This window comes from Nothoprocta perdicaria, unplaced genomic scaffold, assembly GCF_003342845.1.
Source record: "Nothoprocta perdicaria isolate Ctin4 unplaced genomic scaffold, notPer1 scaffold_74, whole genome shotgun sequence".
Lineage (NCBI taxonomy): Eukaryota > Metazoa > Chordata > Aves > Tinamiformes > Tinamidae > Nothoprocta > Nothoprocta perdicaria.
The window spans coordinates 1,800,859-1,820,033 of record NW_020456021.1 but is presented as its reverse complement, the minus strand read 5'-3'; the positions used below and the strand labels follow the sequence as shown (position 1 = coordinate 1,820,033).

General features: G+C 33.9%; 1 protein-coding gene across 41 annotated transcripts in view; it reads right to left on the bottom strand.

Annotated features, from left to right (window-relative positions):
- The window catches only part of LOC112957610 (regulating synaptic membrane exocytosis protein 1), a 192,057-nt gene that overhangs the window by 89,307 nt on the left and 83,575 nt on the right, over positions 1-19,175 (bottom strand). For 8 of the 41 annotated variants that reach the window (XM_026051308.1, XM_026051298.1, XM_026051313.1 and 5 more), the window contains 3 exons: positions 18,713-18,775; positions 13,870-13,959; positions 86-157 (listed from right to left, as the gene is read on the bottom strand). The exons of 5 other annotated variants lie outside the window; for them this stretch is intronic. In XM_026051308.1, the coding sequence (XP_025907093.1) occupies positions 86-157; positions 13,870-13,959; positions 18,713-18,775 (225 nt within the window). Of the gene's footprint in view, positions 1-85; positions 158-2,117; positions 2,196-7,795; positions 7,880-13,869; positions 13,960-14,414; positions 14,529-14,835; positions 14,914-18,712; positions 18,776-19,175 lie in introns of all 41 variants that reach the window. 28 more of the 41 variants (XM_026051301.1, XM_026051315.1, XM_026051302.1 and 25 more) reach the window with 9 other exon arrangements.

Below are 19,175 nucleotides of genomic sequence, written 5' to 3'. Positions count from 1 at the left end.
ACAGTTATATTAGATGCATATTCGAGGCACTGGAATCAGTTTGCTTATGAGAAATGTTTACTGCACATTATATCATCAATCCTACCTTTCTGCTTCAGCTGCGGAGCCTTTCCTAGTTTGTTTTTGGCTGCTATATCTTTCCACTTTTCTGGACTGCCTGTGAAATGAGATGTCAGAAAAGAAATAAACAAAAAAGAAAAAGAATACAAAACATATGAAGCTTATATGAAGATTATTAGCAATGTATTGTAAAGGTAATGACAGAAATGGCTGACAGATGATGTAGTAATAACTACATTCCTGAACAGGCTGGTGAACTGGGAATCACAGGGACTTCATTAGCTTTCCATGAGCCTGATGGTGTGAAGGTTCAAACAAAACATTAACCCTGACTGAGCACACAATTAGTTCCCATTTAAAAAGTTCTATTTGATTAGAAAAAGCATCTTTCTCACAGGCCTTTTAGCCATCCGTTGACAGCAGTAAAAACCAATTGCAGAGTAGGCAGTAAGAAAACAACTGTTGCAGGATCAACAGGGTCAGGAAATGATATTAAACATTCTTGATCGTTCTTTTTCCTTAACCTGGGTCACAGGCCAGTCAATCACCACTCAAGCAGCAAAGCGAGGTCTTTCTTTCCGTGGCTGCATTTTGAAAAGGCATCAGTTACCTTTGTGATCTAAGTATTTAATTTGGGAGTAAATAGGGAATAAAACAAGTCAATGAATTTCACAGAGTGAATAATGCAAGTCAATGAATTTGAGAGTGATGGTAAAGCATGCTTCACCTTTATGATCTAGGACTAGACATCTGTGGTATCTCTACACAGTCTTCCCTGTTACAAAGCTGTTCCTACTATCCGTGGCAATGTCRGTATTTAGAAATTAAGATCAACAAATTGAAAAAGCTGATAATTATAAMGGTACATTAGTCCTTTAGTTTTAAAAAGTGCATAAACTATTTCAAGAGCAGACAAAAATGAGGAGTGATTAACTACAATGAAACCAGACATGCTGAGAAAACCTCACTTGCATGTTACACACAASAGATGACAAAGAAATATTGACAAGAAAATGACAAGATGACAAGAAAAGAATTACCAAGGGTAAAACAAACAGATAAAAAATATTAAAGGAAAAAAATCATTATAAGCATTGCTGGCTATGAAGAGAAATCCAGTGTCTGAACTGGAATACACCATCTTATGTTCAAAGAATACAAYCACAGTGGTTTTTCATGCTTTGTACCCACTGCAGAATTTGAACAGCACTGCAATGTAACACAGAATACTTAACAACAAAGAAAATAGTAGAAAATGATAAAGAAAAATTTTTGCAGGAACATGCAAGAACAGAGATTATTACTGCATGGCTTCTAATTCTTGAAAGAATAAATGTTCTTTCAATAAATACTCTCTCATGTTACAAACTAAAATTCCCTCAGATTTTTTTTCTCCAGTAATTTTTGTGTTTGTTGTCATTATCTTTTTTTTTTTTTTTTTTTTTCAGGACCAATTCAAGATGCATACACATGGAAACTCATCCTAAATGCTGTAACTTTTACTTTAACTCTAAGGTTAACAAATTATTTAAACTTATGTGCAGTTGCACTGAATGTCACATCATCCTTCCAATGTCCTCTGGCACCATTTTCATCTTCGATGTGGTTATCAGGGGGCTTATTTTCCTCTTATGCCTTTACATAATTTACTTTGACATTAACAGCAATGGAGAAATAGTGCACACAGCCACTTCATAGCTTCATTCAATTCCTCAAAAGGACAGAGCAGAGGAAAACTAACAGTAAGAAATGCCACTTTGTGAGAAGTGACAAAGAAATATAGTACTAGTGAGTTGAACATAGTTCTGTGGTCTCTGTGTTGTCACTGAGAGACACATATGTCAGAAATATGACATCTGTGACATATTAAAATTTAGCTTTTAAAACAGAGTACTAAATATTATGTGTGAACAAGACATGCATACCAAGCACTTACACATGAAAAGAATAAAAAGCCAATATATAAAAATATCAGGCAAAGCATATCAAGAAGCTACTCATAGCATAAAACCAATACCTCATTTAATTGGAACTAAAATTTGAGTAAATAAGGATACCTCTGTGCTGCTCCAGGTTTAGCACTTAGGTGGTCTACACTGTCCTGTTTTGGAATGCAAGACTCCAGCGTCCTTGTTCTTCACAAAATTTGGAAACATGGATGTGAATTTGGGCAGAATGAGCAGAAACAGAGAGATGGTCACATGCAGTGAAGGTGGAGACATGCAGTCAAATATATTAACCAGAAACATTATGGCACTATCTGCTGAGCAAGACTATGATCCTCATTCCCCCTTTTGTTGATTTAATCACTACATTTAAGGGAATTTTGGAATTCTGAGGCAACATTTTAACAATCTGTACTGCAATAAAGTGAAAAAAAAAAGCATAAGCCATTTTTTAAAAAAATCTTTATATTCTATATGTTGAATGACAGCACTGTAGCTTACTATCATACCTCTCAGCCTCTCAAGGAACTTATCTACAGGATTTATTAATTAGCCTAACAAATTAACCTGTATCTAACTCTTTACACTTCATATCCAATTGCAAACTGTTCTGCTACAGTGATATATAAGAAACAACAAAAGTAGAAAAAACTCTCATCACTATTCAATTTTTAAGAAAAATAAAATATTGTTCAGAATATTTCTTAACTTCTATAGTATTTTTAAATATGATGAAGCTGTTTATGAACCTTTGAATTTGTTCCCAGCTTTCAAGTTGCTGTCAGTATTACTGGCTTGTTGGTTACCAATACAGTAGAACAACAACATAGGGTAGAAAATAAAGCTTTTTCAAAATAAGATGTATTAAGATTTTTTAAAATACCTTTTACTGAACACACTGATCAAAATCTACTAGTAATCTGGAGTATATATTAAATTTGTATCTAAAAATTCAGTATGCTGAATAAATGCTAACATTTTTTTTAAGGTCATAAAAGCTAAACAACTACTGAGAAAGGTGAACAGTTACCTGCCATGTCACAATACAGTGGACAGTGCTGATGTTTACATACAGATACATTCTTCACATTTCATGATGTCACAAAGAAATCATTTTCTTAAAATGAATGCTTAAAATCTATTTTGCTCAAATACTCTTTAACAAACAGAGAAAAACATTTCTCATTTTGGACACAGTCCTACAAAAACATGGATAATTTTTCCGTCCGAGTAACTTCATGAAACACTGCACAAGTTCTTATATCTCTGAAAACTGCTGTCCCACTTACTCCATCTTACATGTGGGTAGRACTGACATTTGGGGTAAAAGGAATTAGAGTCAAACACAAGTGGTCTCCACAAGAAACTCTTTGAAACAGATAACCTTACATTGTAAATACAGCATTTAGAACTAGTATTATATCTATTCTGACCAATGAGATTGCTAGACAAAGTAAATTTTATCAGTCTTGCTTTCAGAAATTAAGAGGAATAAGATCACACAGAAAAAAAAATGTGTTTTATGAAATGAATGCTATAGTTTCGAGAGATTTCATCAATAGATGAAAAATTGTATTGTATTGTATTTCCTGCTATTTACATTTCCAAAACAAGTCTTCTTCCAAAAATCTATAATATACCACTATTTTTTTTTCAGAAAGACGTTAACAGATGTTTCTTTATTGCAACATAAGAGCAGGAACACAGAGACTCTCTATGCTAGAGTTATATTGGTTCCATGGCTGATGTAGGCACGTATGTCTGCATGGTGACTTCTTCCCAGATTTTTATGTAGAAATATAAACAAGTTTTAGTTATCCAGAAGACTTTGTGGGACTGATGAAGCTGTTAAGGGATTTTTTTTTCCTAATTGTGGTGAAGACCAAGCCTCTGTATAGTTTTCTCAGTGAATTTGATACAACAGAGTATGTTGGAGAAAATACCTCAGTCTATATGCTGATCCTCCCTTATGCAACTTCCAGATAAGAACCTGTACTCAACAGTGAGAAGTACTGTAAGCGTGGTCCTCTACCCTCTCCTAACTTCTTCATTCCTGAAAACTCACCCACTAGACATTTTCTTCCAAAGCACCAAGTAAAGAATGTCAGGAATTCCTAAACCCATAAATTTGTATCTGGTGGGAAAACAATTAATCGAAGACATACAAAGATTATCAAAAGAGATAATATATCCCATATGTTCAAAATGGTTGGCTTGCTAGTAAAAGAAAAATTCTTATTGTCACTCATATTACCCACAGGCTATTCACACTTTATGAAGACTCATGTGCTTTGAAACAGTTTTGTTGAGTATAAAAAATATCTTTAAATATAAATATGTTAATCTTCTTATCAAAATTAAAGACTGATATTCATAAAGTGACAAAATAATTGTCACAAAAAAACTGTAGATTTTTAAATAAATGATTATTAATGATTACTGTAAAAGAGATTTCAGTCATTTTTGGCTGGTTTGTTTACTTATTTAGTCTTAAGATATCAAGAATGCCATGCTCAATACTCCCTGAATTTTCCTGAGGATTTCTGGAAGGCTGTATCTATGTTGCATGTCATCTGAGTGGTCATAGCTACTCTGAAACCGTGGTCACTCTTCATATTCACACACAGCACTACAAATTCATGTCTTGCAATTTTATGTCCCTGACACAAATGGCAGTGTTGCTGGGAAGACAGGAAARACAGAATATTCCAGTTCAAATTAGTCTGCTGTTGGTCAGTACATGATAACCCTTTTCAAGATGATATCAATGGGCTACTTGCTCCACAACTGACCTCAAGATCACTTTTACACAAACCTATGTGACCACCAAAAACTACTTCTCAATAACTGAATGTATCTGCTTGTCAAATTGAAAATAATGTATTTTATTTAGTCTTAATTATATGCTGAAATTGCATAAAAGATTCTCAAAAAGCATGGTCCGAATAAAACTTTTACCTACCATTAAGTGCTAAAGTTTCACTATCATTATGATTTCATCCTTTCACATTTCTCCAGCTATCAGGTTGTCTTTCACGTTAAAAAAGGTTTTCTTACTCTAATTTTCTAACATTCCTTTAAACATCGAAGTATAAACCATTTCTTCATCTTGTCAACATGTATCAGGTGATTTTTTTGATATGGCAGGTGAATGAATTACAGAATAGCAATAACCTTGCCATGATCTTTAATATAAATTATGATATGATTATCAATAAATACTGCAAATACTGAATTTAAATGATTAAAAATAATGCACAAGTCATTTTAAAAAATACATTTAGGAATAGATCTTGATTCCACCCTATATGCAAATTAGGCCACTTTGTAAGATAATTCCAGAACGCATGCAAATGAAGTGTGAGATGACATCTATCAAATTCAATTAATCTATGAAGATATGATTGGAAAGTGGTGATCAGAAGTTAGTTATCCCAGTCTGTCCTTCAGATATGCATTCACTTGGCACCCACTTCATGAGCTATTAATTTGATAAAAACATATCTTAAAACCATAAATGTCATATGTGAGTTGTTCTGACCGTCAGCATTGTCTGTCAAATAAAGCTATGGGAAATAACCAGAATGAATGGAAACATAAACAACAATAACAAAAGCTTTTTACAAAGGTGAATTGCCTTTGATGCCCTTGCTGATATTCTACATACTAGGTAGACTATCTAGATTTAAGCATGAGTTACGCTAGTTCATCTGCTGATGAACTTTAGAGAACTGTGCTTTCTCAGCAGCTGTGCTGGACCAATATGTGCTACCACTCTGCACTACGTGACTATCCTGGTGATGGCAGAAAACAAGTGAAATTGAAATACTCTGAGGAAGGTCAAGTMACAGGGGAGGTTCAAAGTTCAAGACATCAGTCAAGGTCTACAATGCTCACCTTCCCTTAATTAATCCTTTACTCTCTGGAAGAAGAAGGTTGAATCATTGCATAGCAGTTACATTAAACTGCATGTTTTGGACTCTTCTTCATTTTCTATTGGACATATAACATGAAGAACCCCACATTCTTTTAACTCCTTTTAATTGGGCAGAAAGAACATAGAACAAGGAGGCTCTAACTAGGCAACCTCAGCTGCTCTGAGCTCCATCAGTGCTCCAGGGATGATGTAGTCATCATGGCATCTTTTGACCAGATTACCCACAAGACTTCCACACACCCCATCCCTTCTGATCATTTTGATTTTTGCAAGAGCTACAGGAAGGAACAGATTTCAACTAAGCAAGTTAGACTGCCATTCCTTTTTGATTGAGAATCTTACAACAGTTTCTAAACCTACAAATGCTTTACTGTAATGTGTTTCCTAACATCTATTACATCATTTCAATCCTTCATACTCTTGGCAAACTGAGTRACATTGAAAGAATTACAATTCTACAAGAATTAGAGTATTCAGATGAAATTCCCATTTCACTTCTGTATGTGATAAAAATACCTATCACTTCAGGATAACAAGATTTTAACATGAGGTATAATCCACTGAAATCAAAGACAGTCTTTCCATAGACTTCAAAAATGGAAAGCAAAGTTACTTAAAAACCTCTACAGTTACCAAAGTACATTTGTTGATAATAAACTGCTGTCCCATCAAATGGCCCAGGATTAGTGTTGGCAAAATGCAGGCTCTGTAAGAAGTATCTGTAAGAACTCCATAAGAGTTTTGAAATAATGTTTCACAAGTTTATAATTTATAATGCTGGCTTACACTTGAAAAAGGAGAAATAATATCCAAATACAGTTATAGGTTTCRCACACTCTCCACTTTATATTAGTCGAATAAAGCCAGCTAGTGGTAGTGAGACAGACTGCAGTACAAATGTAACTACTGTAGATAGTCATAAGCAATGGTAAACAGTTACACTGCAGTAAATGAAAAAAAATATATATCCATATATCCATCTTACAGTTTTAGGACCAGCACCGTAAGTTACAGAAATATGGATTATTTACATGAATCACCTTTATCCTGCCATTCATTATAAAACAAAATATTTGAAGGGCAAATGTTGAATTTTAGTAGAATTACCACCTATCTGCTTTGATTAAAAAAAATGGACCTAAGTACAAAGACATAAAAAATTAAAAWTATAAAAAAAGACATAAAAAATCASTACTACCAACCAACAACCAAAACTGATTTGAGTAGGAAGTTCATGACAGGAAAAATATAAATGCTTCTATTCATCATAGTTGATAATTTGGCATAAAAGTATGTTCAAGGCACTGGCTTTTTTTAAGCAAAACTTACCTTGTTAAGAAAACTTATTCCATGAAGACATTCCTAATTTAGGATGGAATTAAGTAACAGTGCCAATACTAATTAATGTGYGTAACAGGCAGTTCCAATATATGATTATTTTCTCTAGAAACAGTGTCAGAAAAAAAAAAAGAACAACTAAAATAAAAATAAATACCTCGACAAAACAGACTCTACAACAGATACATAACATATTATAAAGCACCACAGTGAAAATGCCACGAACAATTACAGAAGCAGGTAAAACCAGACTGAAGAGCATTGACACAGATGTTGCTCTGTTGCATTAGACACTTCATGGCTTGTCACTGTTCAGACAAACAGAAGATTTGAACAGACAGTAATTTCTAGGTGCTTTATAACAGTTGAACAAAAGGCAGAGAAGATATCTAAGCTGCTGTTTTGTTTTGGACTTCTGGAAGCTAGAAGTCTCTATATTTTAAGCTTCAGTATAGTCCTCTGAGAGTGCAAGATGCAGTAAGCCCCTTTTCAGCTGGGAGGAGTTGACCAGTACCTGTCATCCTCCGGAGATGCATGCTGGATATGAATCCTGGGACTAGTAGGTCGTCTCCTCTCTAGGGAGGGGGACCATCTACCCCTGCTTGCCCGTTCAACAAAACAGGAAAAAAACAGGATATTTAGTCTGTGATAAAATTAAGATATATGGGTTTGGGGACTGGAAAAATACCCTTAAAGTAAGGAAACAGATAAARTGTCATTTAATAACGTTTCTTTTTAACAGTTTTCAGATTCCCAGGTGTACTGCATTTACGTCTGCTGTCTGCAGAAGCATTATAGTTCAAACAAACAGAATATGTGTTCAAATAAGCAGGATTTGGGGTTAATAAATCTTTCTTATAGTGCACCCTATTTTTTTAAATATTCTCAAATCATAGATTTAGATGTCTTTCTCTCACACAGGAAGCTGTAATTTGAAACTAGAAGCGTTTTTCAGAGACTGTATGCACATGTTGCCATCCTACTTTTTTTCCTAGATCTCTGCACTGAAAAAATGCATTCTCGGTTAAAAGTCTAAGAGTACAAATCAGTTTCTAAAGCTCCCGTGGTCCAACTGCAGTCCAGCTGTAATGGGCCTGAACAGTCTCTTATGACTGCATAGCTGCTAGTATGAAGAATCTCTGTAGACGTTAAAGGCTATACTTCTATTATACTATATACCACAAAACAGCATTACTGTCTTGAGCACTTCTATCTTCACATTCTGTTCACTTTGAAGTTTTTCTGAAGTAGATTGTATTCTTTTAACTGAACACCTTAGTAGAAACTAGAGCTCAGATTTTAAAGACTCAGTATGACAGTGTTAACTACTTACTCTTGACTACTTGGTTCTTTCAAAGAAACAAGAAGATTCAAAAATTTAAGTGTGAATTTCTCAGAGGAGCATTACTCAATAAGCAGTTACTCTCTCTTAAGTAACTTAATGTTTAATCTGCTGTGTTAATTTAATGGAGAGCAATACTGTATTCATTTTTCATTAAAGTGTCATTTTTACATACTGCAAAGGCAAATCAATTAGCAACAACTAGACTTCTCAAATTTGTGTATTGCCAATACACAAATACACTTAATACACTTAATTTTACAATATACACTGCAGGTGCATGCAGCGAATTGGTACTCATTTCTCAGAATCCCTGAAATGCATTCCACTAGGTTGCATGTTATAGAAGTAAATACATAAAAAAGATTTGAATTGGGGAAAAATGGTGTCATATATTTTTTTCTTTAAAAAGCTCATTTAATTTAGAGTAGTAAATAATACACTACAGATGAGCATTGCTTTTCTTGTGGTGATGTTATATGACTATAAAGTGACATTGTATATAAACATTGTATATAAACTCTGCACAACTATCTAATATTTCACTTTCTGCGGAATTTTTCCAGTCCATGTGAAAAGGAAAAGGGGTTCATTTATGGAGCATGCAAATAACAAAAGCTTCAAGGAGATTAGCATCACCTGAACATTTAGGAATATATTTCAGAAGACAGGTTGTTAGTGGTTAGTTTCTCTTTCTCTCCAAAGCAAGAGTTAAAGAAAATGTTAATGCATCAGTGCACTCAGTCAAAGCCCTTAATATGCTGATAACTRCTATAAATACTAAATAGCAGTTGATAGAATTAACTAGGTCATGCAGTACAAACTTTGCTAACATGCTCCCTTTCATTGAATTTTGAATGATTAAGAGCAACATTACAATGCAGACAAACATGCAACAATCTATCCTTTTACATGGTTGTAAGGAAAAAAAATACATTGCACACCTAATGCAAATAGCTATTTTCCTCTGCATTATTTTAAATAAAAACAGTCAGAATCAATACAACCTTTAAAAGCATGTGATATAAACAGCTAATATTCCAAAATCACTAAAAAAAAAAAMAAAGTTAATAAAAATCACACTGAAATCAAAAAAAGTCTGGATAGGACTTAACTGGATCAAATGACTGTTTCAAATTGTGTATTTGTTAGATGGCAGTGACCAACTGGCGGAAAAAGTCCTGAAAGATCTTTGTGACATTTTGCTCCTGTTGGAGCCAACATCTCGGACTGTATCCGACAGAGCAGGGCTGTGTTTTGCAGGTGTGCTTGGTCTGACTGCTCTGATGGGCTCTTCAGCTTCCTTGCTCAGAATTCCACTAATTAAACCTCTCAGCACCAAAGCTTACGAATATTACCTATTTGCTCTGCCCATGTTTTTGTGTTATCTGCTATGACAGCCTATATTTGCCTGTTATACAAGAAACTTATAAATAAAAGACACAACATGTATTATAAAATAACTATCACTGGCTAACWTATTAAACACTAGCTCATCTAGGAGAGTTGATACTATGATGAGAAATTGCTAGTGAATTGGAACAGGGTATTGCACTTAAATCTCAGGCCTTGGGGCCCTCCTGAACTGAAGCTGCTGACTGCACATAGATTTTTCTATTCTACAGACATGACACTCAACTTACAAGGAAAAAATAGTGAAAATTTTGAGACACGGTGAAGAAAACAGATCAGTAATGAAATAATACACTAATGGAAGCAGTGGCTGCACAAAAACATTTTCAATGGCATTAGAGGGTATTTGCAACTGTTTTATGAGCTAACATATGTCTTGCACATCAGCACAGAAACCTCTACAAGACTTTTTTTTTTTTTTTTTTTTTTTTTTTTTTTTTTTTGACCAAAGCAGTTAGGTCAGTTAGCAGTTAGAATAAATGGGAGGGGAAAAAAAAGATCGGAGAGTGTAATTGCATATACATGCAGTAAATCAACTCAGCTCTCCTCAGCTCTGGTGAGGCCGCACCTGGAGTACTGTGTTCAGTTCTGGGCACCCCAGTATAGGAGGGACRTGGAGCTTCTGGAGAGGGTCCAGAGAAGGGCAACCAGGATGATTAAGGGAATGGAACATCTCTCGTATGAAGAGAGGCTGAGTGAGCTGGGTCTGTTTTCTCTGGAGAATCTGTGAATCAAGGCTAGATCTTCTTGAATATCCTAGCATACTATGCCAAATATCCAAAGGATTAAGTTTGGTACCAAAGTAGTCCACCTACCATAGTGCTCAGGTGGGCCTGCATCAAAGCAAGGGCAGTTGGCCAGTCCAGTTAAACTAGCAGTCTTTTCTTTTACAAATGATGTAGCTTACAATAGCATAAAAAAGAGTTTCTTTTCTGATTTTTAGTGCAACTGAAAAGGATTATACATTCAAAACTAGTACATACACCGTTAAAAGAACTTTTCTGCTGGTAATACAATGACTTTTGCTCTTGCTGGCACAGCAGCTTCTTCAAAATAACAATTGCTCCAACCATTCTAAATGATAAATGTTATATAGAATTCAAGGATTTTTTTTTCTCCCAGTAAAGCATTAACACAGAGAAATGGTGCTCTATTATCAGTCAGTTACACAGAGCTAAAAGCATTTGTTAAAAAATTCAAGTGGACTGTTCTAACTTGCAGTGCCAACTGCAATCTATTTTATGCTGTCTGAGACAAAATGTTAGGGGAACAGAGCAGAATGAATTTTCCACAGATGAGTATACTCATAATTTCATTGAAGAAAATATGTAATGCCACATTTGGAATTCTATCTTCATACTCTGAGGCCTAAAAGGCCAAATTTTAAAATAAAATCTACAAATATATTTTGAGAAAAAACAAATCCACTTACTAAAAAAAAAAACACCAAAAGCTTAAACACACATTTCTTACACATAATAATAAAAAAGTGGTGCTATACTGATTGAGCTTCACAAATTCAGGTAATATATATTTCCTTGCTATAAGCAGGAGCAACTACAGAATTCTGTTTAATCTCTTCTTAGAGCATCTAGTCTAGGCAACCTTTCCATATCATTAATTATGCACACTTTCAGAAGCACTTTCTGATGTTTAATAGGAACCTATCTTACTGTAACTTAAGGCCATTACTCCTGTTTGTCCAGCACAGACACAAAATGCTTTTTGAACACCTTGAACTTAATTCTTTGATCTTCAAACTGAAAGACATCTCTGTGAKTATAAGTGACTGATCACTTATCTCATGCTAAAACATTCAGTAGTGAAGGATGAAGCTTCTAAAACCACTCTCCCCTCTCCAAATGGTTTAATATTTTTTACGTATTTAATATCTTGCTCCAAAACTTTGGTACATTGGAATAATGACATCTGTGTCCAAAGGTAAGAAATGCATGTCACTAATACCCTAACAGAACCACATAGGTATGTATTATTTGCAACAGAACCATCATGGAAATTTTGAACACAAACATCRTTAAAAAAGAGGGTTTTTTTAACCCAGCGAAGGACCAAAACCAAAAGCAATTATTCAATCACCCTCTGGGACTACTTAAAGCATGGGCAGAAAAATTTCACAGTGACACACTATTTTTATGGACCATGCCTACAGATGATTCAACATAACCTAACGTTTAGTAAATGGTAGAAGCCACTAACCTAGATTGATTATTTTTTTTAATAAGGTACTTAGAAAAATTCTGCAGATTCAATTCAGTRCCTAGTAGTAAAAAGCTGTTGGAGATGAATCACAAATTCATGATAGATCTAGTTAGCAACAATGACAAATTTAAACTAGAATAATGAAGTATTTTAGGATTGTCAACTATTCTTTCATTGAATACTCAGCTCGAAATGAAATTACAAAACATACACTATCTACGTCCACACACTATAAAATACCTGCTTATATATGAATGCAGCTGTATATACCTATACACATAATTACTAATATTCTGCTGCTATAAACGTATTTTATTTAATCCAAAACAGTATCATGTATTCATTTGTGCACTGTCTTATTTCTATTATATTTTGGGGTAATTACATATATACTAGCTATAATATCTCTGGCTAGTTCTTAAGTTATTGTAGATCTAGTTGAGATATTTTCAACAGATCACTTAGTCACTCGTGTACAAGAGCACAATTTTGAGAATTTGAGAACTAAAACTCCAATCAAGGAGCAATGGGAAAGGAGGCAGAAGGGGAGGGGAATTCCACATGTGATCCAAAGAAGAAAATATTTAAATAAAAGACAAAAGCAATTGCTTACTGCTTTTATTTACATGTCCTTTCCCCTGCCAGTGAAAATGAGGCAACTGATTTAACCACCACATTGTGAGTGGCTATCATCATATTATTACTAGCTGCCATATTAATTAAATGTAAATTGCATAGATTAAATTATATTTTCAATATTGTCAAGAGAAATCTGTTATTGCCTTTAGTAAAAACTGAAATTCACCTTAAAAAGTAGTAATTCTTAGAAAAAATGGAATAACTCTTAGACACTGAGAAACTCCCTTGTGGAACATTCCTGCCTATCAAACAAATCATTAGCATTTGGTTTACTTAAGATTTTGAGCCAAGTTATTTTAATACGAAAAGTAAAGAAATTATCCATAATACATGTGCAGAATTTAAGGAATTATTTAGTATTTAATTTAAATTATAGAATGACTCCCTAAGGATTATGTCAACCTCAATATCAAGTCATAGAGTGAGAAAATTAATGCACTGATCACCTTGTTATTTAAGCAGATGCAAAGGCAGAAGCAACAGATTAGATTAAGGAAGCAATGAAGTTTGAGTAGTTCATTTGTAGAAAATATACTATTATACAAACTACAATTCTGGTTTGAAATATGAGAGTTTTGCCATATAACTTGTAGGATATGTCACTGCCTTACGAGCAGTTCACAGAACAGGCAAGAAATAAATGTTATACGTTTTAGCAATGATGATGAAGACTAACAATCACATCGTGCTTCTTCAAAATACTTCGCTTAAGAATGTAATGCTTTTATCAGCATACTGAGGACTTTTGTAAGCAATGACATCAGCTTGAACTAAAACAAGGAAAGAAGCCAGAAGCAGTTATAAACTCCAACRCACAACTTACAGGACATACATGAATATAGGAGCAAAAACATCTACAAATACCAAAGCAGACATGAAAGTACAGATAGGAAGAGTACTCATGTGAAGAAAAACAAAACTGATAGAGATCACCAGCACAGATGACAAGAAATTCATAAGTCTTTATTTTATACCTTTCTCGTTCTGGTGAATGCAAACTAGTATCTGGTCTCAAGCAGTTGGTACTAGCACTCCTAGCCCTGTCAAGGGAGGGCTGCAGTTCACTAGTGCCAGTGCATTGCATCCAATGGTAGAAGAGAAAGAAAAAGAAAACAAAGAAAGGAATACAATGTTAGATATTAACTCATAAAATAATGCTCTCTTTACAGAAAATGTAGAATCACAATGACTTAACTAAGAAAAACATAAAAAGCTGGATGACAGTGTAAAGACTTGTTTAGAAAACAAAGCAAATAAAAAAAAAGACTGATAGAAATTCTTTTGGTTAAAAATTACTGATTTTTTTTTTTTAATAAATGAGCCTAAAAAATATCCACTAGTAAGAAAGTGGAATGAAATATAAATCCAAACCTTTCTTAACAGTAGCAAACCTTAAGCCATCATTAAAGGATGCGATCTACTGTGTATTATGTGAGAGCAGTGTACAGTGAAGGTAATTTATTCTGAAAAGCCATATAAGATTTTCAACAGGAGGGGGTATTAATCTTCAGTTTCTTACCTAACCAGTAGTTCATCTCCAAATTTCGATATTCGTGAATTAAGGCAATCACGAAGAAGTGAAATATCCTGTCTAATCACTGATTTGGTCTTAGCACATGCAGGAAGAGTTGAGCTTTGTAAATTAAAACCATTTAGACAAAATGAAAACAAATCTGACATGTAACCAAAATCATAAACATTTAAAAAAAGAACAGAACAAAAAAAAATTGCAACATCCAATGTTAACAGTGATATTTTAGTATAGTTTGAAATTCTATCTAATGTATTTGTCTTTTTTAATGTAAAGGTTAATTTAGATACTTACAGCAAGTTATTTTTCCATTATCAAAACTGTATGAAGCATGAGTTTGTATAAAGCAATGCTATTTATTTTTTAAAATAAAATTAACTAATCAAAGGGGACTCTAAATACTTCTTACCTGTATATGTTCCAATGAGTACCATTTTCTAGTAAAGGCATCTTGGGTGGTAATGTTTTATAATGCCTAACAGAATTTCTTGAATGTTGCAGAAGAGAAAACAGAACAGAACAGAACAGAACARAAACATAGCAAAAATAAAAATACAAATAAAGATAAGGCAAGACTGACCAGAACTTAAAATAAATGCATGATATTCATGATATTCTACTAAGTTAAGGGCTTGATGAGTAGATTGCTCAATATATGTTTTTCTCAATTTCGATGCGGTGACAGCCATTTGGGGGACCTATTTTTATATTTATACTTTTGTTARTACAAATTCATGACAATACTTGCACTGATTATATTTTTCCTTGTAATAAAAGTAATCTACTTTCTTTTTATAGAGATTTTAATTAAAATAAAAAAGCTKTTGTAAAATATTGKTTTGWCATTAAACTTGCTGTTTATTTCTGTCAGTAAGGCATTATTTAGACTTAGAGACATTAATTTCTCCAGGAGCTAAGCATGAAAATCTTGCTAAAACTTCTCAATATAGAGAGTATCCCCAAATCAATTATAGATACATTAGCATCTGGCACTTTAGAATGCTTCTGGAACCTTGCTGTAATTAAACACTATTAATATTCATAAGCTAATTTATAAACTAAAAGAACTCTTCTCTTAGTCACTACAGCAGAGCTCAAGGGTGCCATATGACAACTGGTGCCATATGACAACTGTCTAACATCATATGATTACTTGGAGAATGTATTATTTTAGAAAAGGGGACAGAGATTGCTTTATCCAGTAGCTCTGCCCAGGTGAAGAGAGGAGAAATGTGTCATGACAGATACATCGTGGCTGTCAACATTATAGCCAGGGAACTTCATGGTTCCTTTACTGTTGAAGTCACTGAAGTTGGAAAAAGGGAATGCGTGTCCATGAGATGCTTCAATTCATCCTGGCTTATGCAGATACCACCAGTGCAAGGGGGTGTGAGCCCTGGTGCATGTCTGCGCTCTTCTGCACTGTCTCTGCTACAAGGCAATGCCCACCACTGGACAGGATGGATGGACAGCTGAGAACAGTGTTATTTAAAACTGATTTAGTAACCTAACCACATGATTTCATAGCTTGGAGCATTTGATGCTAAAATGGCTCTTCCTTCCCATTYTAAGCTGTCAACTGTTCATAAAAAGATTATTCAGAAGGTTGTCTAGAAAACAAGAATAATGACATATAGTGCTATTACTAATATTAATAAATGTTTTCTGTTATTTGATTATTCACATTCAACAGAAAGCATTATTCTTCTTAYGTTATTCCATTATTATTGCTTTGAAATGGGTGGATTTGGAGCTTATTTGAACATAAGAAAATAACAGCTATAACTAGAATGGCAAACTAAAAAGTTAAGCAAGGGCGGCACTGTCTGAATTTAGTGTTCCTCTTACCTAATCTATGGCCTTTTATGGAAAATGTTTAGCCTAACTTGGTTAGCAGGACAGACTGAACAGTAGATTTGCAATGCAATTGGAAATCTGTGGTGGGGAGGCAAAGTTTATCAAAAGTTCATCGTACAATGTTTAATTCATGAAGTGACAATTTAAATATTGTCATTGAAAAATTATAACCTTTAAGAGGAAAAAGAATGAGCCCATAGGTGGGAGTGGAGGAAACTGTAAAAAAAATGCATCTGAAAGATAAAGTCAATAGGAAGGAGGCAAGAAAAAAATGCTATTGTATGACAGAATACTGATTTAAAAGAACAGGGAGTAAAATAAATAATTAAGCATTAAAACTTCAAAATGTTGAGGCAAAAGCTTTCTTAGCCTCTGTATAAGAATGAAGCTTTTTATTGAAATTTAAAATGTAAATTTTAATGTAATGGCCACACAAATGCTCAGTTTGTTTTGGAAGTTTTTGTATATATAATGGCACTATAAMACAGTATAACAGAATGAAAACACATCTTCAGTTCTAATTCACTCAAGAGAATTAGGAAAAAAACTCGACAAATCAATAGAAACTATTATGYAAGAGAAAATTATACATCAGGGAATTGAAAAAAGTGTATTACATAACATAGTTTTAAATATATAACACTGATCTAAAAACCCTTAGCATACAGGTCCTGGACCAAAAAATGATGAACTACCTCATTTATACCACCTGCAGATGTCAAAACCTATGATTTTRTTGATTCTAACTGAAAGAACTTTTCCACAAACTGTTAAGCTTTCCTACTAAATACMTGTGTAAAAAAAAGGGGTATTTCAGTCTTATCTACTTTTGCAACTGGGAATAGGGAGCTTCAAGCATTGGAGGAGATACTATGAAAAATTAAAGATGAGTCTGAACTGCAAATTTTATGTATGGATCTTATTTTTAACAAAATTCCAAAATGAAAGAGCAAGTAATATGAGTCTCTCTAAGATCTGGAGTTGCCAAAGAGTCTTTAAATGATGCCCTCATAAATTACTGTTCTTTAATCTACAGATGACTAAAGCTAGCATAATATGACATGTCACAAAAAGTAAAGATGATTGGTCTGCTCTCAGCTGTACTATGGGTATTTCGAGCTAATATAGACTATAACCTCTGTTCTCCATGACTATACTACACTTAATACTCTGGGATTTAARTTAACTCTTTGGAAAGGTCAAATTTTTCATTATGGCAATAAAGAAGCCCTCATTCTATAACGATGAGCAGTCAAGCATTTTATTTACATTACCATAATTCTATGCTAGCTTAATTCTCTAGAATTAATATTAGAMTCATGAAATGGGATAAGACTGGTATACTTACTGAAGAGCTAATCCACACATAGCATTGCAATGCAACTGTAAGAAGCTCTTTCAAAAGTTTCTGGCCCTGCTATTTACTTGTTTACCAAGGAGAACTGTATCACTTCTTAAATGCCATGAGGATGGTCCTATCAGCTTGAACATGCTGATCCAGAATATATTACTTGCCATGTAAATGATGAAAATAAGTTTCAGGAAATCCTAATTATAACGTGCTCTTTGCTTAGATTAGTGTATTTTGGTATTAAAAGAAAGACTACCTGACTCTTTTTTAAAAAAATCTTTCAAAACAATGCAGGGAGAGAGATCAAAAGGAGGCTGTCCATCCTTGAAGGCAGTAAATTACTTACAGTGCACAAAACTTTAAAATGCGTTAAAATTTTTTAAACTTTCATTCTAAAGCTACCTACAAGTYTAATTTCAGACATAAATACTAAACAGATGCCCAAATCCCACTTTCTCACTTTCCAGCCTACTAATAGCCTAAAGTTCTTCTTTCTGGATTTTAGGAGCTGTGGCACCTGGAGAAGTCTGAGATGGTTGTACATCAGTCCTGAAGCCTGAGATTTGGCAACCTAACAAGCAGAACCTGCAGGCTCATCCTACTCATCATTTGTCTGAAAATAAATCTGTAAAAACTTGCTCTCRAAATTCTGATGAGAGGTCTGTGTATGAATGCTTTTGCACTGTGCGATGAATAAAAATGGAAACAAACATAAAAAAACAAGAAAATAGGAATGTATAAAATTATAATAGAGGCATGCATTGGAAGATCTGAACTCCTGTGACTAGACAGATAATCAACCACAAAACATAGCCACAAAATCAGCAGGTTTACTTTATCCTTACTAGTGAAGTTAACAAAACCATACACTTATTTCAATCTGATTAAATGAAAAAAGAAACAAAGAAGAAAAAAAGGAAAAAAAAAAGTCAAGAAAGAGTAATTGACACCCAAGGTACAACACATTAGAAAATTCTTTACTTACTAGGACATAAATACAGTTGTGGAAAACAGTCAGGCACGCAAAGTATACAAAACTAACCAGATGTGTTCATGATTACCAAATTCCTGTATTTACCTGATGGTATGTAGGCACTCTGCACTTCTTCCTCGTTTTGCTCTGGGCAGCATAAGAAGCTCACTGCACAGACAGGATGGGTGGTGAGTGAAACAGATATAATTATGAAGCATTAGATGACATGAGTTATGCCAATGATATGCAAATGAAAACATAAAAAGAAACAAGAAGCTTGCACCCAGATAGATAGTCTGATAACGTTCAAACCCAGGCAGCACTTCTCAAAGAATGTGAGCCAAAAAAAGACTGCGAAAACKACATTTGCAGCAAATTTCTTTTGCTTTGGCACCTAATTTTGTGAGTTTTCTCCTTTTTAGAATTTAGAAGTACTGTTTCCAATTTCTTCATGATAAAAGCTGACAGGAATCCATAAACCAGTTAAGTTTCACTAGCCATCTCCTTATTTGTGAAGTAATTGCTTATTAAAACGTGGAGAAATATTTCAGAAAAAGGAAAGACAGAC